This window comes from Calidris pugnax, unplaced genomic scaffold (assembly GCF_001431845.1).
Source record: "Calidris pugnax isolate Ruff unplaced genomic scaffold, ASM143184v1 scaffold177, whole genome shotgun sequence".
In the NCBI taxonomy this organism is placed as follows: domain Eukaryota; kingdom Metazoa; phylum Chordata; class Aves; order Charadriiformes; family Scolopacidae; genus Calidris; species Calidris pugnax.
Window position 1 is genome coordinate 2,076,873 of NW_015090909.1, and position 27,828 is coordinate 2,104,700.

Below are 27,828 nucleotides of genomic sequence, written 5' to 3' on the forward strand. Positions count from 1 at the left end.
GCTTTAGCTTGGCACAGAAACCCTTTGGAGCAACGTATGTCTGGAGCAGCATTATCAATGCACTTCAAACTCAAGTGGAAGTGAAAAAGCGTCGCCAGAACCTGAAGTGCTACCACGACTGTTTCATCGGTTCGGACGCGGTGGATGTTGTCTTTGCCCATCTCCTACAGAACAAGTATTTTGGGGATGTTGATATCTCCCGTGTTAAAATAGTGCGCGTGTGCCAAGCCCTGATGGATTACAAAGTATTTGAGGCTGTTTCAACTAGGGTCTTTGGAAAAGACAAACGGTCTGTGTTTGAAGACAGTAGCAGTAGCCTCTACAGATTCACAAATGTCTCAAACCAAACAGAACTTGATAAAGATTACCAGCAGTGTACACCGCAAAGGTTAGTACATAATGGAACCCAGAGATAAGAGGTTTTTTTACAATAGGAAAATATTCTGGGTGAGAGAAGGCGGAACTGTTGTACAATTACAGGACCTGGGTGGGAGGAAAAGTAGATACAGATGTTTGTGGGTGGAAGATAGGTAGGAAACAGCAATTTGAAGTGAGTAAATCATTCAGCCTGCAGAGTTACTTGTTTTCAGTGTCTGTTATCACATCACCTTAGGGGAGGAGGGTAAAAATTAAGTGCATTACAGATACTGATCTATTGGGACTGTAAACCAGTATAACCAACTGGAATTCAGGTGTGTCAGGCTAAGGCAAGGTAATAATCTTTAGTCATTGCACACCTAGCTCTGGCATAAGGAAAAAACAGGCAAAAAATAGTTCTCTTCTTCCGTCATCTTAGCTTCACTGCAATTCAAATTTAGCTTTTTGAAAAGTTTTCAGCTGTTTCTTCATGTGTGTGTAACTTGGTAAGCTAGGTAACAGGCTGTTATCCTATGGCTTGCCATGGTAGAACCAGAGGGAAGTGTGACAGTGAGGTTTTATTTCCCTGTCTCTTTAGGAGCGGGCAAAGAAACCCCTGGTACTAACTAAACCATCACAAGACAGAATACATTCTTTATGTAGATGATGCTTTGCCAAGTAACTTTCCTTAAACAATTTTTGTCAAGTGTTAGTCTCTGAACATAATCTTACAAGAAACTGCATTCATGTAGCTATTGTGCTTTTGAAAATTGCAAATAGTATTGACCTAAAAAGAAAATACCTTATAGGATTGATTTGTTCATGAGTGGTGAATGTGAACTCGAGTGCATCAACCTAACTGATCAGAAAATTCTAGAAGCAGAGATTAAAATGAATAGTGCCTTCATCCTCCTTCTCCCCCCTCTTTCCTTCGACTAGGTCTTGCTCTGTGCTAAAGCAAACACTACCAAGCCTTTATATGGAAAGGGGAGGATTTCTGAGAAGTAAAAAAAGAATACTTTAATCAAATGTGATATTTAAAAATATATTCATCACAAGGACTGTTAAAGCAAGACTTAGATGATATTGGACAAACAGTCATGAAACATTCTATTAGCGTAGAGTGAAGGTGTTTTTCTTCTGGGCAGGGCACAGATCCATTGAATTGCACTTCTTCATGTAGTGAAAGGAACAGATCTGTTGATACATACACCTTGTCACATACATAGCAAAGATAGTGGACATAGAAAAGATTTGACAGTGCCCTAAAACAAAGAAGCTATAGAAACTGAAATTAAACAAATATGCTTGAAGTAGTAATTTTGTAGCTACTCAATAGCATATGAAAGCAGTTATGAGAAGAACAAGCCAACGCACAGAAATGGGTGACAGGCTTCTGAAGCCTCCCACTAGTTGATGGCATGAAAAACCCTCATAACTTTAGGAGTGGTGTTACTACAGAGCAGCCACCTTCTAGGTTTTTCAAGAACAGCTCTTAATTTTTGTCCTCACTTCACCATAGGGAATAATATTTTAAAATTCTAGAGGTTTTGAGGGTTTATGGTTTTTTTTCTTAAGTAATTTCTTCTCTTTAACCATTTCCTATTCTTAGATTTATATTTTTTTTTGTGGTGATTGAGGAGTCTAACCTATGTTGGCTGTGACAAGTTCCAAGAGAGGAATTATGCACTTGCGTGCAACAGTTGCACGTAAATAATTCTTTAATATGTCGTATGTTCTCCTGTGTGACTTGGACAGAGAAAGTGTTGGGGGTGTGGGGTAGGGTGGTGGAGTTGGGGGGGGTGGTGGGGAGAAGATTATGTAAATATTTACATAGAGAAAACTTTTTAATCTCAGGCAGTTATCCATATCTGTATGTTCTATGATATATTTGGTCATCTGTATGTATGAATATAAATATATATATATATATAAACTGTTTTTTAATCTCAGGCATGAGAAGAGCATGTTGTTTCACCCTACTCCTGTCAAACCAGAAAATTTGGAGGATCTCTGGGAAAACCTGAGTTTAAAGCCTGCGAACACCCCTCAAGTAAATATCTCGGATAGTTTGTCCCGTCAAGGTAAGCCAAATGATGCCTCAGTCATTTACTTGTGGGAGAAGGAAGGTAGGAACTGCAGGACTGGAAAGGCTTAAGCCTGTCAGATTGGAGAGGGAGTCAAACTGATACTCCTAGTATTTTGTGTTGAGCACCATGATTAACAAAAGCAAATTACACTTGCTGCAGGTTTGCCTTTTACCTTTCTATTTCATCAGACTAGAACCTGTTATCTCTAGCTGAAATAAATCAGTGTTGAATTTTGTGGAGAAGAATACACAATTGTATAGAGCTTGGTTTGTGTTTGGAACATGCTTTGTAATACTCAACTACCTGCACTACATCTGTGCTTGACTTAATCGTGGCTAATATTCTGCTGTTCACTAAAACTCTTCCCTAGCTTTTGAACTGTGTGTTTGCGGCGTCTGATGCTCCTTCAGTATTGCATGAAGCTGGTATTGACAATTCATGTCTTCTCTCTCAGACTAAACTATGAACTAATGTGTTTTTGCATTTGGTTAAAAACGCTAATGCATCCCAGAAACTCTCAAAACTTGAGCCAGATCATAACTGTGGAAGTTTTGATAAGGATAGTGTCACTGTTACACTTTTTTTAATCCCTTATCTAGAGCAAAGATGGCTTGCAAATTAGAGCATAAAAATGTAAGGCACTTCAGATTTATCCAAAAAGCAGTTCTCCTACACCTGTAGTTAACTAAACAATGGCTAATTCTTTCCTAGCATGCACTTAAAGCTGATAAGGGCCACACTCTCTGCTGCCGTATATCTTTATTTTGGTAAAATTAATCTGTTAGATTAGGGTTGATGGGAAAACAGCGAAGTTTTTATTCATAATCTGTCCTTTTGCACATGCTGAATCTCTGTGTGCTTTGTGTGTTCCACCCTTCCTAGTTATTAATGAAGTATGGAGAGAACAAACAATTGCTCGACTCCTGCAGCTTGTAGACCTTCCGCTCCTTGAGTCTTTGCTTGAGCACCAAGAGCTCAGACCTCAGCTTCCACAGCCACGGAAGGGAGCTGGATACGTCATCACAAGTAACTACCTAGACAGAGAGATCCTCAAGGCTTTCAGTGACTCACAGTAAGTAGTCATTGCTCACTGGAAACCTTTCTGCTTTCAGTACTGCAGAAAGGATACAAGTACACGTTTTTTCTCTGTTAGACTTTACTGCATTAATTGCTTAACTGTAAACCAGAAGTAGGTGAGACAATTTCTGCTGAAAGCTGGAAGTTTTTGAATGCAATGATGGTATTTGATAGTATTCAGAGGGGAAAACTTTGTCACATTGAGGGAAGAAAAGAGCCTTTTGCTATTATCTTGAAATGTCTTCCTTAAAAAATTACCAGGAGGGGAATAGTTTAGTTTGTCCTCCTATATTAAAAAAGCCAAGAATGCTGAGCCTGAAACTGTATATAAATACAGTTCAAAACATAGTCAAAAAACCAATCTGAATGAGATCAAGGTTCATGTTTCTGTTTATCTAGCGATAATTGTATGTCCTTGTCTAACAGTAGAGGACATCACTAACTTTAGGTGTAACTGCTTGTGACTATTTACCTGCGTGGGTTACTAATTCTCCATCTTGATTAAATACATAACAAAGAGCTATATGGCTTATGACCTACCTGAGTATCAGGAAAGGTGTCTTTTTTGTGTGTGTGCACCAATTTCAAATATATTTAAGGGCCTACACATGCAGTGAGAGACCAGTCTACTTATTTTCTGTGAAAAACAATGCAACCAACTCTGAAAATCATCAGTAAGTAATGCTACAAAGTTAAACTGCTCTCTTCTAGAACAGACGAATGGCTCTCAGCAGCAATAGATTGCTTGGAATACCTTCCAGATCATATGGTGGTAGATATTAGCAGGAACTTGCCTGATCAACCAGATAAAGCAGACACATGGAAACTACTGCTGTTTGAAAATATTGGAAGATACTATGGCCAAAAAAAGGAGCCGCTGTTAAGCCATGCACCTGAAATTCATTCAGGAATTGCAGAACTGTTAGGTAAGGAAAATAATCCTATGTTCCTAAGCTTTTATGAGATACATACTGAGAAACTGAGTATTTGCTACCGCAGCCAAGCTTAAAGGTTGACTTCTGCAAGTTAGTTTGTTGCTTTTTTTGTTTTTACTTTCTCGTCAGGAAGAGTGTGCTTTGAAGTTTTTGTCCTGAGTACACGCAGTACTGGACATTCTGTAGTTTCAGGTCTGTGTCAAATGACTATGAAACTGGAGTTCTGTAATTTGGGAGTAGTTGGTATCCATGTAAATTAAATATCTATGGGGAATTAAATATAAATAAGGCCTAAAATGAAATAAGATCTAAAGTTAAAGCTGTGTGGATGCTTTGTATCCCATTCACAACTCTCCCCTCTTGTCCACAGAAAAGTGCATTTCCTAATTTTTATGTTTTGACAGCATTTTAGGAAACTTTTGATGTTTTAGTCCTCAATTAACATCTCATCTCTGTTCTCCTTATTTTTCATCCTTCTGTCTTGATGATTATTCTTGTGCCACATTGGAATATTTTGCATTTATATTCCATTCCTTCTCCCTGTTTGATAAAGGGGGGGCTACTAGTATAACAATTCACACATCTGAAAAGGGTATTCTGCATAGTAAGACTAATTAAATTAAAACTTAGCAAAGCCCTAAAAAATGGTTTGCAGTTAATTCATTAAGCTAACCCATTTATCTAGGACTTATTCCTCATTTCTTGGGAGATCTCTATTTCTACAAGAGGCTATTCATTTTGTTAACAGAACCATTTCCGTGTTTCAGTATTTCATGTTCAATTACAGTTCAGCCATCTTGAATGGAACTTAATTGAAAATCAATTTTCTTAAATACAAGGCTAAAGCCTGTGTTTGGGCTGTTCTCAGACTGTGCAAACAGCTGTCATCAGCCTGTGAGAAATTTTTGTGAGAATGAATTGCTTGGACCAGCTCTGTTTAGAGAGGTGAATGTCTCTTCGGTGGCTTATTTAGGTGTTTTGTTGTAACGTTTATTTAAATAAATATGGCAATAGATACCTTTTATCTTTCTCCAGTGAATGGGAAGATGGAGCAATCTTTAGAAGCTGTTCAACTCTATTTGAAACTTCTAGACAGCCAAGCCAGGGAGGAGTTCAGGAGACTACTGTACTTCATGGCTGTTGCAGCACATAATTCTGAGCTCAAACTGCAGAAGGAGGTAAATGTGTGTACTTAACTGTTATACATTGCTTTACACTTCCTTAAATCTAGAGGTCTTAGATACTGGTCAGAAAGCGCATTTGTGTCTTAAATATGTGACTACAGGAAAAGCTATGACTCTAGAAGAACAAAGGCGAAGCCCTTCTTAAAGGAGGAGACTAATTCTCCTCTTCTGGTGATTATTTCACATTATTCTTTAGAGTGACAACAGGATGGTTGTGAAAAGAACGTTCTCTAAAGCTATTATCAACAATAAAACCTTATCAAGAGGGAAAACTGACCTCCTGATCTTGTTCCTTGTGGATCACCAAAAAGATGTTTTAAAGGTAAGTGCTAGAAAATGACCAGGTTTTTGTTATCTTGTATGCTTATGCAGAATTGCTGCCTTCTGAGCTGCTGTTTGACTGCCTTCTCTTTCTGTTCAAGATCCCAGGGACGCTGCATAAAATGGTCAGCAATAAACTGGTGGCTTTGCAGAAGGGCCAAGATCCTAGTAAGATAACAGGTAACAGTTTAAACTGAACTTTTTATTCTTATCATGCACCCAGATAAGAAATAGAAGGGACTGAGATGATGCAAAAAGACTTTTGCTGGAACAATGGCTAATTTGACTCTAAAGGAGAACGGGTCTGTTGAACCTTGAGGGTGGCTGACTGTGGTGTTAATTATCTGAATGCCTTGTGTTTCCTTCTAGGCTATACCTTTTGCCAAAAACTCGATGAAAGAGAGTATCGTTCCAATACAGAGAAGACCACGAAAGATGAGCTGTTATCTCTGTTGAAAGCTATAGATGAAGATTCAAAGCTCTCTGACAAAGAGAGAAAGAGACTGCTAGGTCAGTTTCATAGTAGTAACCCAAGTATTTTTATGCAGTATTTTGGAGACAGAGTTACTAATATGTGTGTGTGATTTTAAATATAGGTTACTTTCTATACTCCCAATGTTGAAAACACTAATATATTTGTAAATCTTTTGTATTCATGTATCTAATAAAATTATTTTGTGGAAATGGATGGAATTTATAGTTATTACTAAAGCAAATGGTACCCAAGGTTATCATTTACTTACAGTTTAGCTTTGCTCATTCTTAATTGCTGTAGGGCCAAAATAATCCTTTCTTTCCCTCACCTAAAGCCAAGTCTGTTGACTCCTATTTAAGTATCAGAATTACTGAAATGAGAAATATCTTTCCAAGAACGAGATCTCTCTGCCTCCTTTTGCCCCAGTGCTGAATTTTATGCTAAGTGGGGGATTTTTTCTAATTGTCCTTTCTATGTGACTCCATCACATAGCATTGATCTATGACTTGCTGTGTAATGGACAGAGCTGAACAGCATTTTTGGTTTAATATTCCACAGCTTCTCTTCAAGCTTGGCAGCTAACTATATTGTGTATGTAGATGACGAATTACTATGCTGTTTTAAGCTAAAATATTGAGGAATTTCCAGGAAAGATGACTTTTTCCCAGGTGAATCCTACTGTATATCAAGAACTCCTGTTGAGTCTCCTGGGATGGTGAAGATACTCTGGATTTTTAAGTCAGTCTGGCTTTGGCTGCTATGGAACGTACTGTTTGTGGCTAGTTGTCTTCATCTCTGCAGTGTTCTGCTCTGTCTGTAAGTCTTGTTGATGTCACCAGCTGTAATTAGAAAAGAGCTGGAGCAAATGAAAGGCCTTTGGATTTTCTCATGGCTGTATATTTTATCTGTGTCTGGTCTACAATGGAAACCCAAGCTGTGCAACACAGGCAATTGCAAGCAGGAAAATAGATAGCAGGATTAGAGATCTAATTTTTGACTCCTGTGGGAGTCGTCATCTTTGGGATGATGCCAGCAAAACTTCATTAGAGTTACTGTTGCAAGAACTCACAAATTTTGTTCCATACCCAGTGTTGATAGAGCTGTTCTCTTATTTAGGGGGGGAAAAGCTAGTTTAATTGGGATCAAAGGTAATTTAATCTGGAAAGCAAAGTAGTAGTAACTGTTAGAAACAAAACCACAATCCTATTTGAGATTCTACTCTGTAATGTATCAGTAAGTGACTCTTCAGTCATTAGTGGTGTCTGTTGCCACTGGTTATTGCTTCTCCAGAGCTCTGTTTTGGAAAGCGAGATGCTGACTTGGTGTGGGACAGGACAATGTGTCACTGTGTGCTGAGGGGGGATAGAAGACAAATGTATAAGAGGCTTATTCTAGTCGGTTAGAAAGGACTTTAAAAGATAATGAGTTCTTGAAAACTAATACTGTGGGGAAAGTGTAACCCTTTTTAGTAGTTATTTTTTGTAGTTCTTAGTTTTAACTGAAAGCTTTTGGTTAGAAATGCACTTGCTTGGAAAAAAGTGGCTTAACTCACGCTTTAAAATGTGAGTGTAGCAAGGCAGTTTCTTATTATTAGAATTTCTGATCATATTTTTAAGTTAGTTGTGCTGTTACATCAGCAGAAGTGTATTCCCTTTCTGCCTCCTGATTCTCTGGGCTGACCTCACCGGGAAGAGGAGGAGATTTCTGTCTGGAGCATGAGCTGCTGCGGGTGGGCATGGCCGCCTGGAGAAGGCGTTCTGAATTACAGATAGCACTGCGCCCTGTGAGTCACCGCTTGCCTTCCTGCCAGGCTTGCTTGCAGGCTCCCCAGAAAGGGTCTGCAGAGGAGAACGGGGTAGGAGGGGTGTTGGGAGCCTTCACCCATGAGTACAAAGGCAGTTCCAGGGTGGCCTTTCCCCGGTAGGAGTGTGATACAGCTCATCTGACAGTACAGAGGATTGAAGTGAGTGATGTATCAGTGAGTGAATACATCCCAGTGGGGAACCATGGCTTCTTTCCCAGGTTGCTGGGTGGATTTAATCAGAATGAGCAGAGTTAGGGTAGGGGCAGACACCTATTTATCTGTTGCAGAGCTGGGGTGGCAGCTCCTGTGTGTGCTGTGGGGAGCTGCCCCGCACCTACATGGAGGCAACCTCCCCCCTCCCAAAAAAAAAAAGCAGCGGTGACACATAATTTTCAGGATTATCCTCCTCGGCAGGGAGGAGAGCGGTGCCTTTCCACCGCCCCTCTAGGCCCGCTTTGTGACCGAGAGAACCCCAAGGCCTGAGCGCCGGGGAAGGCGGGGAGGCTCCTCGCCCCGCCCAGGCGCGGGGAGGCGGTGGGGCCCGGGGCGGGCCGGGCCGCCGGCAGCCGCTGAGGCCCGCCCTGCGCTGGGGCTGCGCCTCCGGCCCAGCCTCGCACCGCCGGCCGGCAGCACCAGCCAGCCGGGGCCGAGAGCCCCGTTACAGCCGGTGACCGTGGCTCCTTCTCCCGGCGGCGGTAAGGCGGCGGCGGCGGGGCCCTGAGGCGGCGGTGGTGGGGGGTGTGGGGCTGAGAGGCCGCCGGGCCTCCGCGGGCCTGAGGCGGCGGGGTAGGCCCTGGGCCCGGGATCTGTTTGCTGGGGAAGGCGGCTGGGATTCGCTGCTGTTGCATCTTTCTCTCCCTGCCTCGCCCGTTTGGCCTCTGGAAAAACATCCCCTGGGCGCTCCTTTCCTGTGTGGAGCCTCTATCTGTGGCCGGAGCTGCTGCCCCCACCCCGGCTGGGAGAGGCGGGGGGAGCGCCCTGAAACTCCCCAACCCGTATGAAGGAAAAGCTGGGGAGGGTCAGGGGGTGGAATAGTAACGTTGCTTTTATGCGGTGTGGTGTTTTTCTTGTGTTCTCCTTCGGTAGACCCTGCTGATGGACGGGGACTGTCAGGGCATCACACAGAGCAGGTTGCGGACAGGGAGGAGAGAGGGAGGTCGCCAGCATCCCTTTTAGCTTGGAAGCAGGAGAGAGGACAGGCTGCAGCTTCAGCACACAGAGCTGAGGTACAGCTTGCCCTTTTTGGTGGGCCACCAGGTCTTGATGAGGCAGGTGAAGAGAGGGAAGAGGAGGGAGTTGAGCCTTGGAAGGGAACTTGAAGAAAGGTGGCCTTTAGGGCTTGTGTGTTTGGCCTGCGGGGGAGAGGAATTGCTGAGTCTTATCTCACCCGGAGCAGCGGGGCCACGCGTGCCGCCAAGGAGGAGCCGCTTCAGTCCTGTGTGTGCTCCACAGAAGGGCAGAGAAGTTCACTTCATGCTGCTGTGCTTCATCCAGGTGATTTGAGGGAGGACCTTCGGTGCAAGCAATCCCTGGAAAGTATTTTGTTCCTATTTTAATTCCTGAGGTTTTTCTCTTGCCCTTCTGATTTTATTAAAAATAAATTGGAGGAAAGCGCAAAGAAATAGATTTTGTTCTGTTAAGGGTCAGAATTGTTTCTGTGAAAAGAAATATGATGGTCACACTTCTGCAAGAGGTATTGTCAAGCTTATTTACCCAGTGGAAAGAGGATTTGTTCTAGATGTATCTGGCAAATAATAGCAGTAATTCAGCAGAAAAGAGTAGACTATTGCAAACTAAACCAATAACTGTGCCTGTTTACCTCATCTGCTGAACAGTCATTTGGTGGAATGGCCCAGGGGTTCCCGTACCCACTTTCTACAGCTGAAATAGGACTTTTTTTTTAAACAAATGGTATTTAAATAGTTTGTTTCGAGACTGTAGCTCTTGATCTGCCATTGTATGGAAGGCTTTAGGATGTAGTCTGCGTGGTAGGAGTGATGGCCTGGTGGGCAAAGCTGGGGGTGGTAATCATGAGACTGGTGATCCTCTTGGCCCTGTCATTTATCTTCTGTGAGTCCTCAAGCAACTCAACTCACACCTCAGTTTCCTCTCTGTAAGTAAGACGATATTTCTCTGCTCTTGTAAGGAAAGTGAGGCTGAAGTGCAGAGAGAGATTGCAAGGCACTATGAAGCATTGTGTGCATTAAAGAGCTCAGTAGGTCTTAGTTGAGTCATCCTAGTGCTTCAGATTTTCACTTCAGGAGGATGCTTTGTGGAAGAGAATGGATAGGAAGAACAACTATCTAATCTGGTTGAATGAACGTGGAAGCCTTTTAATGGTCATGCTTTTGTTCTAGTAGCTGCGAGGTGCCTCTGGAGGCTGTGTCTCTTGCTGCAGTGGGGATGGTAGGATACTAGGTGAAGGAGGAAGTTGTTTTTCCTGGAGCTTCTGACTTCCCACTTCACAGAACATCCAGGTTATTTAATTGAGTTAGAGACATCATATGTTCTCTAATAGATTTTTGTAAAATTCAAGTCTGAACAGTAGGTTCCTGTATGAGAGAGAGTTGTCAGTGGTAAGACATGCAAATTACATTCTTGGGAGGGAAATCTGAATATGAAATAAGTGAAGATAATGAATGGTGAGACATGCTTTTCTAGCGGTCTTTTTTTCAGTGTAACTTTGGGTACACTGCAGGTATGTGTGATGTAATATAAATATTATTTAATATCTGATGTTTAGTAAATGAATATTTTAAATACTATAGCTATGTTCTTTACTGTCTTAATGTTTGGGGTTTTTTTTAAATAATCCTGATATTTTATGCATAACTTATAACTCTTGCATGGAATGAAAATATGGGAGCAGTATTTGATATTAATTTCTCTCTGGTCCTTTTCCTGCTTCTTAATGCATTTGGGTGGCTCAGAGTGAAAACTTTTAAGTTTTGAGCAGTTAGGGAAGATCATAATTCAGGAGTATGTTATATTCAGAAAGCTTTATCGTTATGTAGTGGGGAAATGTCTCATTTGGCACAATCTTTTTGTAAACCATGTTTGTAATACTATTCTGAAGGTGTTTTTCTGTTTTTCACTGCTCTCTTATAAACAATGATAAGAAAGAAAAAGAAACATATTTTTCTTTCTCATCTGTATGCATTATGGTGAGGGAACAGTTTCAGATTTTTGAAAACTTACTAGGAATGCAGATGAAGTAAATGGTAGCTGTGTTGAAAGCATCCTGTTCTGTGTCAGATGGGAAGTGAGTCATTGAGTCCAGGTCCCCTACCATTATGGGAATGACATCATATAATTCCTCATAAGATTCCTTTTATTCTTATTTTTTTCTCAATCAGGAGAACTCCTGGTGATGTTTTCTCATTCAGCCGTGTCGGAAAATGCTTATTCATTCCCTTTTTCATCTTCTTTTTCTTTTTCTGAAAAGAACCAATTGAAAATGTCTCGGAATCCTGACAAGCCACACTCAAGTGAAGAAAAGTTGAGTGGTTTGGAGGATGGTCAAGAGGAGAGCTTGGACATCCCAGATCAATCTGTCAGAAAAAGAATACGACAGAGCGCGCCAGGGTCCCACAGAGATGATACGCCAAAGTGTAAGCAAAACTGCTTTATTAAAAAAAAAAAAGAGAATTCTGTAATTTTTTGGTGGAGACAACCGTGGCATTTTATAGCATTCTGTGCAAGTTTTACTGTTTTGCAATTAAATATTGGTCCTTTGCTTCGAAACTGTGTGTAACACCTTTCTCTCCATTTTGCTCTAGTACTTAATTGCTCACCATCCCCATGTTGCTCTGAGCCACGTACATCTTAGATACCTCTGTGTGTCTGCACCGGGGGAGAGGACAGGCCCTACTCCAGTATATTCTAGCTGAACTTGGTGGAGACAACCGTGGCATTTTATAGCATTCTGTGCAAGTTTTGCTGTTTCGCAGTTAAATATTGGTCCTTTGCTTTGAAAATGTGTGTAACACCTTTCTCTCCATTTTGCTCTAGTACTTAATTGCTCACCATCCCCATGTTGCTCTGAGCCACGTACATCTTAGATACCTCTGTGTGTCTGCACCGGGGGAGAGGACAGGCCCTACTCCAGTATATTCTAGCTGAACTCTTGCATTATCAGCTGAACCCTCTGGATTGTTGCAGCCTCTGCCTCCTCGGTGGGGCAAGGGAGGCTGTTATCCACAAAGTAATGTCTTGTCACCCCCCTCGCAATACAGATGGAAAGTTGTATATTTAGTCCTAATACTACTTCTGGTGCCAAGCAGGACTGCATAAGTTTCTTCCTAGGGCATATTTTTCTTTTTCATTCTGCTTTTACTGCGAGTAGCTGGATGCAATATGGCTGCTGGTTATTTCTGGCAAATCTAAAGATAAAACCAAGGGGAAGTCGTCTGGTCACAGGGATTCAATTCAAAGAGGCAGAGCTGCTCAAATAACGGGTTCCAAATTTCTGTAGGGAATGCCTCAGCATGTAACATTTTATTTGTTGCATTCTTTTTATTTTTTTAATGGTGTTCATGGTTGCTTGAGGTTTAGCGTCGTGTTACACGGAGGAGATGTTCTGAAGGAGTTTCTGTTCTTGTGTCTTGCTGGTTCCCTGATAGGAGATGTGATGTATGTATGGAGAGAGGCTATGAACAGTGAAAGTAAAATGCCTAGTGCAGTCTTGCACTGCATTGTACCACAAAGAAGTCGTTGGTCTGGAGCCCTCCCCTCTTGTAAGGGAGCAGATATAATATGAGAATGAAGTAATATGATTTAAGAGCATTCTTTGGTAAGGGAAAGAGTCTTGGCTTTTAGTGCACCCGCTGCTAAGTGAAGTCATTTGGCAGTCAGACAAGAGCACTCTCATTCAGCTGTGAACTTTGTTGTCCTGCTAGTTCTTCTCAGAATATCAATCCTTGCTGTGTTCCCGGAGCCACTGTGCAAGATTAAGCTCCAGGCAGAAGGAAATAGGCTTAAAGAGCAAGATATTAACGAAAAATTAGCAGATTGGGACCATACTGTGTGTACTTGGAACAGCTTTGAATGGCAGAACAGTGACGGACAGTTACTTTCAAAGGACCTTTGCTATGTTACTAGCTTAAGTTCAGTCAAACTGGATTATCAAATGAGGCAGACATGATAATTTGGCTAAAACATATCTCAGTGAACCCAGCCTATGATGAGCCCTCCTTGGTTTCTTTCATTTTGAGAATTAGTTCTGTTGCTCCTGTGTCCGGAGCGTGGTTGAGGTGAATGAACTGCAGAGAGGACTCGGTCCATAAAGGCAATTCTCTTGTGGCTCTTTTCCCCACTTCTGCTCCACTGGATGTTTTCTGGAGGAGCTGATATGAACCTTGCCATTTTTGCCTGCCTCACCCAAGACACCAATGATCTAACCTTCTCCTTTCTGTCTCAAATACCCAGACCGGAGAAGAGCTGTGGTGCTTCTAGCTTCTTGTGAGGCATTGCAGGGCACCCACATGTGCTGCTCACACAGCTGGGAGGAATCTTCACCACAAAGGATCAGTGGCAACAGGTTTCAGTTGGCTTCAGTGGGGGTGGGATTAACCCCTTAACCAGCATGGTTTGTGCCCTTGGTGCCTTCTCTGCCTTTATGTTGACTTGTTTTTAGGGCTGGGACACTTCCTGGGCTACACCAGTGCCAGTAGTGTCCCAGGAGGGTGTTATGTAGTCCAGAACAATTAATTCCCACTGCATCCAGGAAGCTTAAACCATCCCTCTTCTACCTTCTAGATTTCTACAGTCAGTCACTGCCTTTGTTCTCCTGCCTCATGAAAACTGGCCTCTTTTTTCAGGCTTGGTGCTTCCTCATACTCGGTTGTATGCCTCAGGGCCCAATTTGAAGCTGCTTGTTCATCCTTGTCGGTCCCAAATGCCCACCAGAGAAAGAAGATTTAGGCATTGGTGCTGGGACTAGGTCTTGATGTTCCTTGTCACTTGGACTATGGCCTCTGGGGAAAAAGAGGTTGGAGAAGTGCCAGTTGCACTGAAGTAGTGAGAATAAATAGCTGCTAGTATGTTATTGCTTGATGTTAATGGTGGTGGGTTTGAGGGCTGCTTTAGAGATGAAGTCACTTCCTTGAAAAATATAAAATTGAAATGGCAACATCTGCATAATAATTGGGGAAAAGCTGCAGTGAAAATACTAGTATTTTTAGTTACTTCTTCCTACAGTGTGGAGAAAGGTGATATTAAGCAATTCTGAGGAAGTCGGGATTTGGGTGTGAGGGTTTTTTTCATTTTTTAAAAGAGCTTGATGGAACTTGGGAGCAATTGACGTACTGAGCCCAGAATATCAATTTGGGTTCACTCCTTTGTTTCCTGTAAAACTCCAAACCTCTGTCATCTGCCAGCAGGGAGGAGGAAAATGATATTGTCTTTTGGCCCTTTGTACTGTCAAGGAGGTGGAAAGGGTCCAAAAATATTAGCAGACATTTTTTCCGCAGACTTTTATAGATAACTGTCTGACAGTTTAATTTATGTTGCAGCGAGTCCTCCTCGGCCTGTGTCAATAGAAGAGCTCATGGAGACAGCCAAGGGAGTAACCAACATGGCCTTAGCACACGAAATTATCGTTAATGGAGACTTCCAGATAAAACCAGCTGAATTACCAGAGCACAGGTAAGATTGTTACCAAACAGAGACATACGTTAAATTTGCATTTGTAGAACTGCAGAACAGCTCTAATGGATCAGGTGAAGGCTCTGGCTGGCATCTTGTGTGGCAGTGCCTGATGAGATAGGGAAGAGCGTAAGGAGAAGAACGTAAGTGTGCAGTTCTGCTTCCTCAGAAATGTGTGTGTGTGGAATTTGAACCTCTTGGAGTGATTGTTTGGGCATGTGTGGTGTGACTCCAGCCCCAGTGTGGTGTGCTTTCTGACGGTGTCCCCTTGTCCCAGGAGCCCGAGACTGCAATCTTCTGAATAGCCAAGTCTAGCTGCAGATGCAGGTACTGCTTGGAGCATCTTACAAGCTTTCACTGCCTGTGGGAGTCAGATGGAACGGATCATTTCAGCTTTTGCTAAGCCTAATGGTTGGTAGGAAATGGAATCATGGCCCCCTTAAATGCTGAGAACAAACACTTAACTGAGCTAGCACCTGACAACAGACATCTCTGTTGTCCAGCAAGAATCATACGCTTTAGAGCTGAAGCAATGATTTGATCTGTTTTCTCAGCGCTGTCTTTCAGTGTCTGCCTTGTCTGTTAGACAGATCCTGGCAGGGTGGCCCAGTCCTTCCTTTGCTGCCTTATGTGCAGGTGGTGTGTAATTCATGTGTGGTCCCATGAAGTGGAACCTGTCTCTAGCCTGCAGAAGTGCTGCCTCTAGAAGCAAGCGTTTGGAGAGTACACCTGAAACATGCCAAGCTCATTCTTCTCATTTGATGTTCTCTTCTCTGGCCCAGTATCTTTTGAGGGAACTTCCATCAGGTGTTTTCTGCTCAGTAGTTGACGGCTGAGAATAAATGTTTCACCTAAAGTCCCACAGTTAAGAGGGAGCTGTTCTGTTCAGCTTCTACTTCTGCTCCATGTCCCTTCACATGGACTTCTCATGTGAAAACGTGCTTTTATAGTGGGTAAGTTTTCTGGTATGCTTCAGTGGAGCAAAATGGGTCTCAGCATTTTTCAGGGAAGAAGGATTTTAGCATGTTTTCTTTTTTTCCATCTTTTCTTCTTTACCCACACTCTTTAAAAAAAACAAACCAGGAGGGAGAGAGCTGGGGACCTATGCTGTACTGTGGAAAGTTGGATGCTTTTGCTTATGGATGCAGAGCAGTGGCTGTAGTTGTTCACCAGAGCGGGTGATTTGCATCTCTTCCCCTGATCACACACACAGATGTCTTGCAGAGGTGTCACCTTGCTCAGGAGGTTTGAGATGAGTACAAGATCCCTCTATTTGGCATCGGTGAGGGTTTTGTATACACCTAGTTGCCACCTAGAAAAGAAAGGGCAGCCCTTCAGATTTTGCTTGAAGAGAGACTCTGGAGTCTTCCATGGATGAAATGTTTTATGTGTGTGTGTGTGTGTGTGTGTAGTTAGAGTCCCCCACAGGCTGAGTGTACGTGTAGAGAGGTGGCTGGAGGAGGAGGCAGTTGTGGCTGTGTATGCAGGTGTGCTCACTGTCAGTAGTGCACGTACCAGCTCTTCTCAGAGGGCCACGGGGCGTAAGCGCCTCTGGGACCTCCCTCATCCTCAGCTCCACGTGGAGCCAGAGCTCTGGGACTCTACCTGTGAGCATTTTACCTCCTTGGGGTTGCAGTTAAACCTGATGTGAAGGGGAGCCTGCCTGCTGCAGAGCAGTAACTTTCAGTGCTTTGCACTAGGCAGTGCTACTGAAGCACTGGAATGAATTTATTCTTTTACAGCAAGGGAACGGGGCCTTTCTCTCGGAGCTGTTGCAATATTTATGCATTGCAATGCAGGAGCTTGTGTGCCAGGGAAGTCACTTCACGTCTGTTAGGTTTACCTAATGACTTTTACTTAGTAGAATTGCATTTCCTTAGTGAGGCTTTTGAAAGGAACATGAATACTGGTCTTTTGAAGACAAGCTGTAATTTTGGTGATACCTTTCTTTCTTCTTCCAGTTGTTGACTTTCCTTTAGAGGTAGCCTATGATAGGTACTTTCAAGGATTTTAATTTGTAGCCGCCTTTGCTTGTGTGTAACCCTTTATTAGGATAGAAGCCGTTCCAAATCCCCTGTCCAGTTTTTCTTGCTTTTCTGAGTAACTTAAAATGACAGATCTCTTCTCTGTTAATTGTCATATATTCATTATTACATTATATTCACATTATTCCATGCTGTTCTTCAGGAGCTGCAGGTTATCTATGTAATGTGGTGCAGAGGCAAGTATTGTTCTTTTTAACTGGTCATATTTATCCACAGCTTAGAAAAAAAAGTAAGAGATATTGTGCATAAAGCTTTCTGGGACTGTCTGGAAGCTCAGCTAAAGGAAGATCCACCGATATATGACCATGCAATTAAACTATTGGGAGAAATTAAAGAGGTAAGATGATGTGCTATCAAGGTAACTTACTGAATTTGTGTAGCCGCATTGATATGAATGGGCAAAAGTGATTGAAGTTTGGCTTTTCATAAAGGACTCTCTTGATCTTTTTCATTACTATATCATTGGCTGGGATGTAAGTTGTATAGCCCCAGAGGAGAAATTCGAATATAAAAACAAATGCAACACCATATAAGATGAATAAAAGGTAAGTAGTACTAGTTTCATAATTCCAAGCTTCCGTCATGTTTTGACAGTGGTATTTATTATGGAATTAATGAGATGCCCTAATGCTGGGCTGACAAATCCAAGTACAGTAGTCTTAAGTATGATCTGTACTACACAGTATTTACCCTTAGTAACTTCAGGATCGTTCAGAACGAGGTGAAACACTTGGAGTTAGTGAATAGTTGGTTAAAAAAAAAAAAAAAGGGCAATTACTTTAAATAAAAAGTGGTTCCATAACTGTTTTCATCCTTGTAGTCTTTAATGTGTAGAACTAATGAACTGTTAAAAACTTTCCATTTCAGAATCTCCTGTCGTTCTTGTTGCCTGGTCATACTAGACTGAGAAGCCAGATTACAGAAGTTCTTGATCTGGATTTGATAAAACAGGAGGCAGAGAATGGGGCCCTTGACATTTCTAAGTTGGTCGAGTTCGTTATTGGGATGATGGGGACTCTCTGTGCTCCAGCTCGAGACGAAGAAATTAAGAAACTGAAAGATATTAATGAAATAGTTCCTCTGTTCAGGTACTGGAATGATATTTATTAGTTATGTTGAGAGTCCTTTATATAATTTCAGATGGGGGGGGGGGCTGGTTCTTCATCAGGGCAACCTGCAAATCTTTGTAGCAAAAAAAAAAAGAATGATAGGGAAAGGGATAGAGCTGTGGGTGTGAAGGGGAGAGATTCTCCAGAAGCCTTTAACAAAGGCCCTCTTTGTTCTGGTGAATTGGAGTATTTGCCTGTCCCCTGCATGTCACTGAAGGACATTTTCTTAAATGCCAAATGCATGTAAGGCTTAAGAGAGCAGGTGAATGGTCAGTTTGTATCCGAATTTAATATCGACAGCAGAAAGGGAGAAAAAGTAAGCAGGAGCATAGGAAAAAAGTGTTACTGTCCTCCAACCAGTTCTTCCTTTCTGCCCAATTTGAGCTCTCCTACCCCCCGCCCCACTCCCTGTATCATCTCCTTTCTGTTCTAAAGGGAGTGTACTACCACATCTGGGGGCACAGAGGCTTTGCTTTGTCACCACCTTATCAGTTGAACAGCTCAAGGTCTCAATAGTTAGAAGAAATTTCATTAACTCTGTTGTTTTCTAATTTGATAAGCTTCCAAGAGTTCAGGATTGACTTGGCAGAAATATTGCCAGCAGGAATTAGGTTGCTTTGAAATTAAGGTGGTTTTATTTGTTGGGTTTGGTTTGGTTTTTTTTTTTCTGAAGCACTGGAATGAATTTATTCTTTTACAGCAAGGGAACGGGGCCTTTCTCTCGGAGCTGTTGCAATATTTATGCATTGCAATGCAGGAGCTTGTGTGCCAGGGAAGTCACTTCACGTCTGTTAGGTTTACCTAATGACTTTTACTTAGTAGAATTGCATTTCCTTAGTGAGGCTTTTGAAAGGAACATGAATACTGGTCTTTTGAAGACAAGCTGTAATTTTGGTGATACCTTTCTTTCTTCTTCCAGTTGTTGACTTTCCTTTAGAGGTAGCCTATGATAGGTACTTTCAAGGATTTTAATTTGTAGCCGCCTTTGCTTGTGTGTAACCCTTTATTAGGATAGAAGCCGTTCCAAATCCCCTGTCCAGTTTTTCTTGCTTTTCTGAGTAACTTAAAATGACAGATCTCTTCTCTGTTAATTGTCATATATTCATTATTACATTATATTCACATTATTCCATGCTGTTCTTCAGGAGCTGCAGGTTATCTATGTAATGTGGTGCAGAGGCAAGTATTGTTCTTTTTAACTGGTCATATTTATCCACAGCTTAGAAAAAAAAGTAAGAGATATTGTGCATAAAGCTTTCTGGGACTGTCTGGAAGCTCAGCTAAAGGAAGATCCACCGATATATGACCATGCAATTAAACTATTGGGAGAAATTAAAGAGGTAAGATGATGTGCTATCAAGGTAACTTACTGAATTTGTGTAGCCGCATTGATATGAATGGGCAAAAGTGACTGAAGTTTGGCTTTTCATAAAGGACTCTCTTGATCTTTTTCATTACTATATCATTGGCTGGGATGTAAGTTGTATAGCCCCAGAGGAGAAATTCGAATGTAAAAACAAATGCAACACCATATAAGATGAATAAAAGGTAAGTAGTACTAGTTTCATAATTCCAAGCTTCCGTCATGTTTTGACAGTGGTATTTATTATGGAATTAATGAGATGCCCTAATGCTGGGCTGACAAATCCAAGTACAGTAGTCTTAAGTATGATCTGTACTACACAGTATTTACCCTTAGTAACTTCAGGATCGTTCAGAACGAGGTGAAACACTTGGAGTTAGTGAATAGTTGGTTAAAAAAAAAAAAGAAATTCCATTTGTAAAGGGCAATTACTTTAAATAAAAAGTGGTTCCATAACTGTTTTCATCCTTGTAGTCTTTAATGTGTAGAACTAATGAACTGTTAAAAACTTTCCATTTCAGAATCTCCTGTCGTTCTTGTTGCCTGGTCATACTAGACTGAGAAGCCAGATTACAGAAGTTCTTGATCTGGATTTGATAAAACAGGAGGCAGAGAATGGGGCCCTTGACATTTCTAAGTTGGTCGAGTTCGTTATTGGGATGATGGGGACTCTCTGTGCTCCAGCTCGAGACGAAGAAATTAAGAAACTGAAAGATATTAATGAAATAGTTCCTCTGTTCAGGTACTGGAATGATATTTATTAGTTATGTTGAGAGTCCTTTATATAATTTCAGATGGGGGGGGGGGCTGGTTCTTCATCAGGGCAACCTGCAAATCTTTGTAGCAAAAAAAAAGTGATAGGGAAAGGGATATAGCTGTGGGTGTGAAGGGGAGAGATTCTCCAGAAGCCTTTAACAAAGGCCCTCTTTGTTCTGGTGAATTGGAGTATTTGCCTGTCCCCTGCATGTCACTGAAGGACATTTTCTTAAATGCCAAATGCATGTAAGGCTTAAGAGAGCAGGTGAATGGTCAGTTTGTATCCGAATTTAATATCGACAGCAGAAAGGGAGAAAAAGTAAGCAGGAGCATAGGAAAAAAGTGTTACTGTCCTCCAACCAGTTCTTCCTTTCTGCCCAATTTGAGCTCTCCTACCCCCCGCCCCACTCCCTGTATCATCTCCTTTCTGTTCTAAAGGGAGTGTACTACCACATCTGGGGGCACAGAGGCTTTGCTTTGTCACCACCTTATCAGTTGAACAGCTCAAGGTCTCAATAGTTAGAAGAAATTTCATTAACTCTGTTGTTTTCTAATTTGATAAGCTTCCAAGAGTTCAGGATTGACTTGGCAGAAATATTGCCAGCAGGAATTAGGTTGCTTTGAAATTAAGGTGGTTTTATTTGTTGGGTTTGGTTTGGTTTTTTTTTTTTCCTTTTTCTCCCCTTGGGTTTGATTATTCACTTCCCACTGAGGTTGGTTTTAGTCTGCCAGCAGAGACACTGTGCAAGCTTGGAAATCCAGATGTCTTTTGATGTATTCAACATCCCCTATTGCACATCCTGGGACATATATAATCTGTGGAGCTAGTAAAGTTAATTCCATGGAGGCTTTTATACAGGAGAGCAAGTTTAATTTCCTAGTTGGGAGAGGCACATGCATGTGTGTACGTGCTTGCTCAAGCTTTCTCTCTGTCGCGTGCTCTTAAATTGTTAAGCCCCCTGTTCATGTTTCCCATGCATGTTTTTGCTCTTTCCTTAGACAATGTGTAATAAATCTTGTATATAGTACCTCTTACACAGCTGCAGCCTCGAATAACTTTTTCTGTTTGTTTGTTTAGAGCCATTTTCTCTGTATTAGACCTAATGAAAATGGATATGGCAAACTTCGCTGTCAGTAGTATTAGGCCAAAATTAATGCAGCAGTCTGCTGAATATGAAAGAAAGAAGTTTCAGGAGTTTCTTGAGAAACAGCCAAGTATGACTTTGTTCCTTTCTTTCTTCCCCTCTGCCCTCCCAGTAAACTGTGTGTCTTTGCTTGTAGATTGTGAAAAGAAACCAGATTTTCTTCTAAGTTCTAGAATTCATATGGTAAATGACAGCTTGTGTCCCAAAACTGGGGTTTGAAAAAATCTGCTGGAACAAAAGTTCTGTGCTTTGTACACTGGAGTTTAGTTTCGTTTGAATACAGTGTAGGGCATAATTAGCCACCCCAAAACTGGGGTTTGAAAAAAATCTGCCAGAACGACAGTTCTGAGCTTTGTACACTGGAGTTTAGTTTTGTTTGAATACAGTGTAGGGCATAATTAGCCAGCATCAGCTCACCTCCAATTTCCTATTGCTGTGTGGGTCTAATTTCGTTTTAGATGTTCTGCTTGATGCAATAAATGAAATGCATGTCAAGAACTGATATCATGGGTATTAGTAATAGTAACTAATGGGATTATTTGGAAATTATTGGTGGAAGAACCTAACTTTGGAAAGGAATTTTCTTAACAAGATTTTTTTTTTTCCCCCTGCTCTTCCAGATTCTTTAGACCTTGTCACACAGTGGTTGCAAGAAGCAGCAGATGATCTTGTGAAGCTGAGATGTAAAAGGCTGCCTCCCCCCTGTAGTAGTGATGGTGCCACTGGTGGAGCTACCGCCTTGTGCTCCACCGCTGTACAAAATCAGGCCTACCTGAAGCTCCTGAAGTGGGATCATGTAAACAGGCCTTTTCCAGAAGTAGGTATTTAACAGAAAAATTGATTTCTGTGCTTGTCCTACTTTTCTATTTCTGGGATATAACAGAAGCTGTTTGGATTTGTAGCCTTGCAACAAGTACGACACTAAAACATTCATCTCTTGATTGAGAGCTCTTGTAGCTCTTCTATTAGGTACCTCTTGTTCAGTATTGAAACTTCCTCTATTCTGTGCTGGCCTCCTCGCTCTTTGCAGACGGTGCTGATGGACCAGTCCCGCTTCCAGGAAATACAGCTGGAGCTGGAGCAGCTCCTGGTGACTGGGACAGTCCTCCTGGTCACCTTCAGCGCCGCGGGCTCCGCGCTCGGTGACGTGCCTGGATTTGCTGAGAAGATCAAAACCATCGTCAAGGTGCTGCTGACAGGAATGCATCTGCCGTGAGTATGGACTGATCCCAGTCCCACCGAGGAGGGGCGGGTCCATTTCCACCCTGGAAAATGATCTGGTTAAGCCTCTTTCTGGCTGTGGACCTGGAACAAGTAGAGGAAGCGATGAGGGCTTTTCATTCAGCTTCCTCACACAGCTCTTATTTGCATGGATTGTTCAGGCTGGAAACCTTTCATGTTGTCCCACCTCCTCGTTTTATATCTATCTATCTCAACTTTATTTTTCATAAAATGTATTATTCTTTACAGTTCTGGCCTTTATCTGTATTGCACTTCTTCTATTAGAGATTTATTTATATATTTAGTATGAGGAAGAGGAGGCTGAGGGGCCCACCGAGGAGGGGCGGGTCCATTTCCACCCTGGAAAATGATCTGGTTAAGCCTCTTTCTGGCTGTGGACCTGGAACAAGTAGAGGAAGCGATGAGGGCTTTTCATTCAGCTTCCTCACACAGCTCTTATTTGCATGGATTGTTCAGGCTGGAAACCTTTCATGCTGTCCCACCTCCTCGTTTTATATCTATCTATCTCAACTTTATTTTTCATAAAATGTATTATTCTTTACAGTTCTGGCCTTTATCTGTATTGCACTTCTTCTATTAGAGATTTATTTATATATTTAGTATGAGGAAGAGGAGGCTGAGGGGAGACCTCATCACTCTCTACAACTACTTGAAAGGACACTGTAGAGAGAGGTTGGTGCTGGTCTCTTCTCACAAGTAATTAGTGACAGAACGAGAGGGAATGGCTTCAAGCTCCAACAGGGCAGGTTTAGATTGAACATTAGGAAGGAATTTTCACCGAAAGAGTGATAGGGCATTGGAACAGGCTGCCCAGGGAGGTGGTGGAGTCACCATCCCTGGCTGTGTTTAAGGGCCATTTAGATGCAGTGCTGAGGGACATGGTGTAGGGGAGGACTTTGTAGAGTAGGGGAGATGGTTGGACTCGATGATCTCAAGGGTCTCTTCCAACCTAGATGATTCTATGATTCTATGAAATAAGGCAACTCTAATTGGATAGTTTATTTTTAAAAAGGGGGGGGAAAAAGTGAATAGCTGGAATAGCTATGTAACGCTCTTCTCCATGTTCTCTAGCTCCTTTAACCTGAAGGAATCTCTGGCCACCATCGGTGAAAAGGTGTGTGCTGAAGCCAACAGCTGCCTGTCCCAGCACGGCTTTACACCCTTCTCAGCCGAGAGAGAGACTGTACTTAAAGGACAGATCCAAGCAGTGGCCAACCCAGATAACACCATTTGCAAGCTCATAGGTACGTTTGGGCAGAACCGCTCTGCTCTCCAGTGACTGCTCCTCTGTCTTTGTAACGCACGGGTTCTCATTTAATCAGTTTCAAATGCTTCTTTACTGTGTTCAGGCTTTCTGTATTTTACACGAGATTACACCGTTTGTAATTGCCTGTCTCTTTTGAAAACAAACCAATCTAATTGGATAGTTTATTTTTAAAAAGGGGGGGGAAAAAGTGAATAGCTGGAATAGCTATGTAACGCTCTTCTCCATGTTCTCTAGCTCCTTTAACCTGAAGGAATCTCTGGCCACCATCGGTGAAAAGGTGTGTGCTGAAGCCAACAGCTGCCTGTCCCAGCACGGCTTTACACCCTTCTCAGCCGAGAGAGAGACTGTACTTAAAGGACAGATCCAAGCAGTGGCCAACCCAGATAACACCATTTGCAAGCTCATAGGTACGTTTGGGCAGAACCGCTCTGCTCTCCAGTGACTGCTCCTCTGTCTTTGTAACGCACGGGTTCTCATTTAATCAGTTTCAAATGCTTCTTTACTGTGTTCAGGCTTTCTGCATTTTACACGAGATTACACCGTTTGTAATTGCCTGTCTCTTTTGAAAACAAACCAAACCCCTTGGTCCAATTTTTCCAGATTCTCGAATTCAGAAGTTTCTGGAGAACTGTCTGGCGTCTCCTCACCAGAAGTCATCTCCTGCCGTTCCCGGAGGATTAGGCCCCATTCAAAGGGAGCTGGAAGAAATTGCTGTCAAGTATGTTCGTCTTGTCAACTACAACAAAATGGTCTTCAGCCCTTACTACGACACAGTTCTTGGCAAAATACTGGCTGAGGAAGAATCCCAACTTGCAGGGAAGGCAGAAGAACCGTAAAACCCCTTTGTGTGCTGCCGACACGGTATTAACTTTGGGGGCTACTTTGAAAAATCGCACCAATCTTTGTGTAGGAAAACAGCTTTCCCTGTAAATACCAGTTCCTTTTAATGCACTGGTGGTGAGTGAGGAGAAAAATAGAGGAGATGCAGAAGGGGTTCCGAGGTAAATGGGGAGAGAGAGATGCGTTTCCAGTGTAAGTGTGCAACCCGGGGGGGTGTCACGGTAGTTTTCTGGCTGCAATTTATAGATATTTTTCAGCTGATGGTAGAGAGGACAAGGTTAAAAACTAAACTTTGTATTTAAGTGGCTCATTTTAGGGCATTTTACTCTAATTTACCGTGAATTTAGTTTAATTAGTCCAGAGCAGGTTAGCAACAGTTCTTCCCAGAAGGGGTGATTTGGCTTTAAAAAAATCTTACCTTAAAGACTTCAGAAGTGAGCTAAAATTCTAGATAAGAGAAACTTTAACAGGCAAAAAATCAAAGCCAAACAGCACTTTATTGTAACATTATGGTTGGCGTGGCAGCCTACTAGGTTTTTCTGCATTTTACTGCGTTTTTAATAGCATTTTTTTGCTGTTTACCTGCAGATGTTACAAAACACATAATATATTTTTGTAGCAAATTTTCTGGTTATTGGGTAACTGTCCTCTGCTATGTACAGTACTTCCAAAGGTGGCAATCTTATAGATTGCAGCTGTATTTATCTCTTGTAAAGACTTCAGAAGGGCAGAGCTAAAATGTTTTGATAAAAAGTTGCATTTCTTACCTTTTTTTGCTAGTCGTTTCCTCCTTTTTACGTGAAATACTAATTTTCAAGTAAATCCTCTGTCATTTGCAGAAGGTGGATTTAAAGCGTGTGAAACTTTAGGCTGAAGATTTTACTTGTTTTGTAAACCTACAACTGAAGATGGTTGCATATTCAATCACATCTTCAAAAATCTCCAGGAAGTATGAGTGACTTTAATATACTGGGAGAAGTGAATGATTTAATGTTAGTTTAAATACACAGGGAATATTTTCAGTAGAAGATGTTTTTTGCTTTGTAGAAATGTTCTTGTAACTTGAAATATTTGTAGGTCTTGAATTTAATTAGCTATGTGTTGTATAAATGAGTGTTCACAGGAGAGTTCAATGATCAATCAGATCCTGGGCTGCATCAAGAGCAGGTGGCCAGCAGGGCCAGGGAGGTGATTCTGCCCCTCTATTCTGCTCTGCTGAGATCCCACCTGGAGTACTGGGTCCACATCTGGGGCCCCCAACACAGGAAGGACATGGACCTCTTGGAATGAGTCTAGAGGAGGGCCATGAAGATGATCAGAGGGCTGGAGCACCTCTCCTGTGAAGACAGACTGAGAGAGTTGGGGTTGGTTCAGCCTGGAGAAGAGAAGGCTCCGGGGAGACCTTATGATGACCTTCTAGTACCTACAGGGGCCTACAGGAGAGCTGGGGAGGGACTCTTTATCAGGGAGTGGAGTGACAGGACGAGGGGGAATGGTTTTAAACTGAAAGAGGGGAGATTTAGGTTAGGTATCAGAAAGAATTTCTTTATGGTGAGGGTGGTGAGACACTGGCGGAGAATTTCTTTGTGGTGAGGGTGGTGAGGCACTGGAACAGGTTGTCCAGGGAAGCTGAGGATGCCCCATCCCTGGAGGTGTTCAAGGCCAGGCTGGATGGGGCCTTGAGCAACCTGCTCTAGTGGGAGGTGTCCCTGCCCAGGGCAGGGGGGTTGGAACGAGATGATCTTTAAGGTCCCTTCCAACCCAAACTGTTCTGTGATCTCAGAGCCTTACTGCAGCTTGAGGCCCAGCTAGGAGATAAGTACAGCTGAAATTTTCCTGTAGTTGAGCATAATGCTGTATTACAGTAACCAAAATTTGATGATTTTATGAAAGCAAAGTTCATAGTTACAAACAATGTATCCCAAGTCCTAGACTATCCAAGATAGAATATGTTGTCTTCTTACATAATTTTTAAATTTAAAAATTAAATAAATAACTAAGTAAAAGGCCCCTTTTATTTCTAACATCCAGGTTCATTTTATCAATCAATGAGCCAACCAAAATAATAGAACTTCTAGAAGGAAGCACTCGATTATGAATCAGCATTGATGCTCCCTTTCTAGTTTTACTTTAACTGTCAGTGTGGGTACAGCTGCACTAACTGAGTTTGGAGGAAGGTGGGATGAGGAAGACCTTTTATTCCATATTAACCCGTGCAACTGTAAAACAAATTGGCTCTCATTGATTACAAACCCCCTTCCCCAAGGGAAAAAAAACCCCACCAAAACTCTGTAAGAGATCACCAGCTCAGACAAGTGATTTTTCTCTTGGCTGAATATACTCAGATAGATTCAATTTTGCTTTCTTTGATAACTCAAACATGAGTAGGTTGGTTTGCCAGAAAAAAAATAATTGGAGTATGTTTGTGGTGACGGTCTGTCTCACCGTTTGACTTGGCAAAGGATACTTCAGTGGGCTTCAAGCCTCCTGCAGCTGCAATATTGGTTATTGGTGCAGGATCCACCTCAAAATACAGCCCATAGCTCTGCAGCTCCAAACAATTAATTCAGTAGGCTGCATAACAAAAGAGCTACCAGAAGCATTATTGCTGGATATATTAAAAAAATTAATAACCGAAACAAAGCTGGTTTCATTTCTGTTAAATGAGTTGCAGAAGTTATAAGCTGCTGCTGTTGTTTTGTTAGCATTGCCTAGAAGCTGCCTTTGCAGAGCCCTATGAATGAAGGATACTGCAGAAAGGCAATGAGGTGCTGTAGGGGATGAGCTCAAGGCTGTGAGGAGGAACCAGGTGGTGGTGAAACACCACACCTGGGAAAGGCTTTGCTAGGTAGGTGACTGATGGTGGAATGAATGGCACTGCACTGGCAAGAGATAAAATTGTACCTGCTCATGTAGGCGACGGCTGCTCCCAGGCCTGGAATTTGGGGGCCAGATGTCCACCATGGCCAATTCCTGCTCGTCTTGGGGCTGCCCCTCGTGCATGTGTCTGGCAGGGTGGGCACAGCACGTCCCATGGCTCCTCACAGCAGGGGTTTGATCCTATCTTGGGGCTGCCCCTTGTGCCTCTGTCTGGCAGGGTGGGCACAGCACGTCCATGGCTCCTCACAGCAGGGGTTTGATCCTGAGGCTTCTCACAGAAAGAAGTGCAATGG

General features: G+C 42.3%; 2 protein-coding genes across 2 annotated transcripts; both read left to right on the forward strand.

The window, feature by feature from the left end:
• TCP11L1 (t-complex 11, testis-specific-like 1) lies at window positions 1-25,921 on the forward strand. Its single transcript, XM_014949278.1, has 14 exons — window positions 1-388; window positions 2,311-2,441; window positions 3,330-3,519; window positions 4,236-4,450; window positions 5,495-5,637; window positions 11,689-11,854; window positions 14,756-14,888; window positions 17,150-17,270; window positions 17,801-18,021; window positions 21,240-21,376; window positions 21,927-22,123; window positions 22,337-22,518; window positions 23,620-23,792; window positions 24,416-25,921. Exons 1-14 carry the CDS (start codon window positions 234-236, stop codon window positions 24,649-24,651), a joined length of 2,400 nt encoding a protein of 799 aa, XP_014804764.1. The 5' UTR covers window positions 1-233; the 3' UTR covers window positions 24,652-25,921.
• Window positions 5,654-6,648, forward strand: DEPDC7 (DEP domain containing 7). Its single transcript, XM_014949277.1, has 3 exons — window positions 5,654-5,965; window positions 6,066-6,144; window positions 6,334-6,648. The coding sequence occupies exons 1-3, from the start codon at window positions 5,852-5,854 to the stop codon at window positions 6,546-6,548; spliced, it is 408 nt and encodes a 135-aa protein (XP_014804763.1). The 5' UTR covers window positions 5,654-5,851; the 3' UTR covers window positions 6,549-6,648.
• Window positions 25,922-27,828: the final 1,907 nt, after the last annotated feature.

Bases quoted from the DNA above. Each gene is read 5' to 3' on its own strand.
- TCP11L1 (XM_014949278.1), top strand. From the start codon at position 234: ATGGATTACAAAGTATTTGAGGCTGTTTCAACTAGGGTCTTTGGAAAA. The intron at 3,520-4,235 runs GTAAGTAGTCAT...GCTCTCTTCTAG, and splicing joins AAGGCTTTCAGTGACTCACA to AACAGACGAATGGCTCTCAG. The intron at 22,519-23,619 runs GTGAGTATGGAC...CATGTTCTCTAG, and splicing joins CTGACAGGAATGCATCTGCC to CTCCTTTAACCTGAAGGAAT.
- DEPDC7 (XM_014949277.1), top strand. From the start codon at position 5,852: ATGGTTGTGAAAAGAACGTTCTCTAAAGCTATTATCAACAATAAAACC. The intron at 5,966-6,065 runs GTAAGTGCTAGA...TTTCTGTTCAAG, and splicing joins ACCAAAAAGATGTTTTAAAG to ATCCCAGGGACGCTGCATAA. The intron at 6,145-6,333 runs GTAACAGTTTAA...GTTTCCTTCTAG, and splicing joins AGATCCTAGTAAGATAACAG to GCTATACCTTTTGCCAAAAA.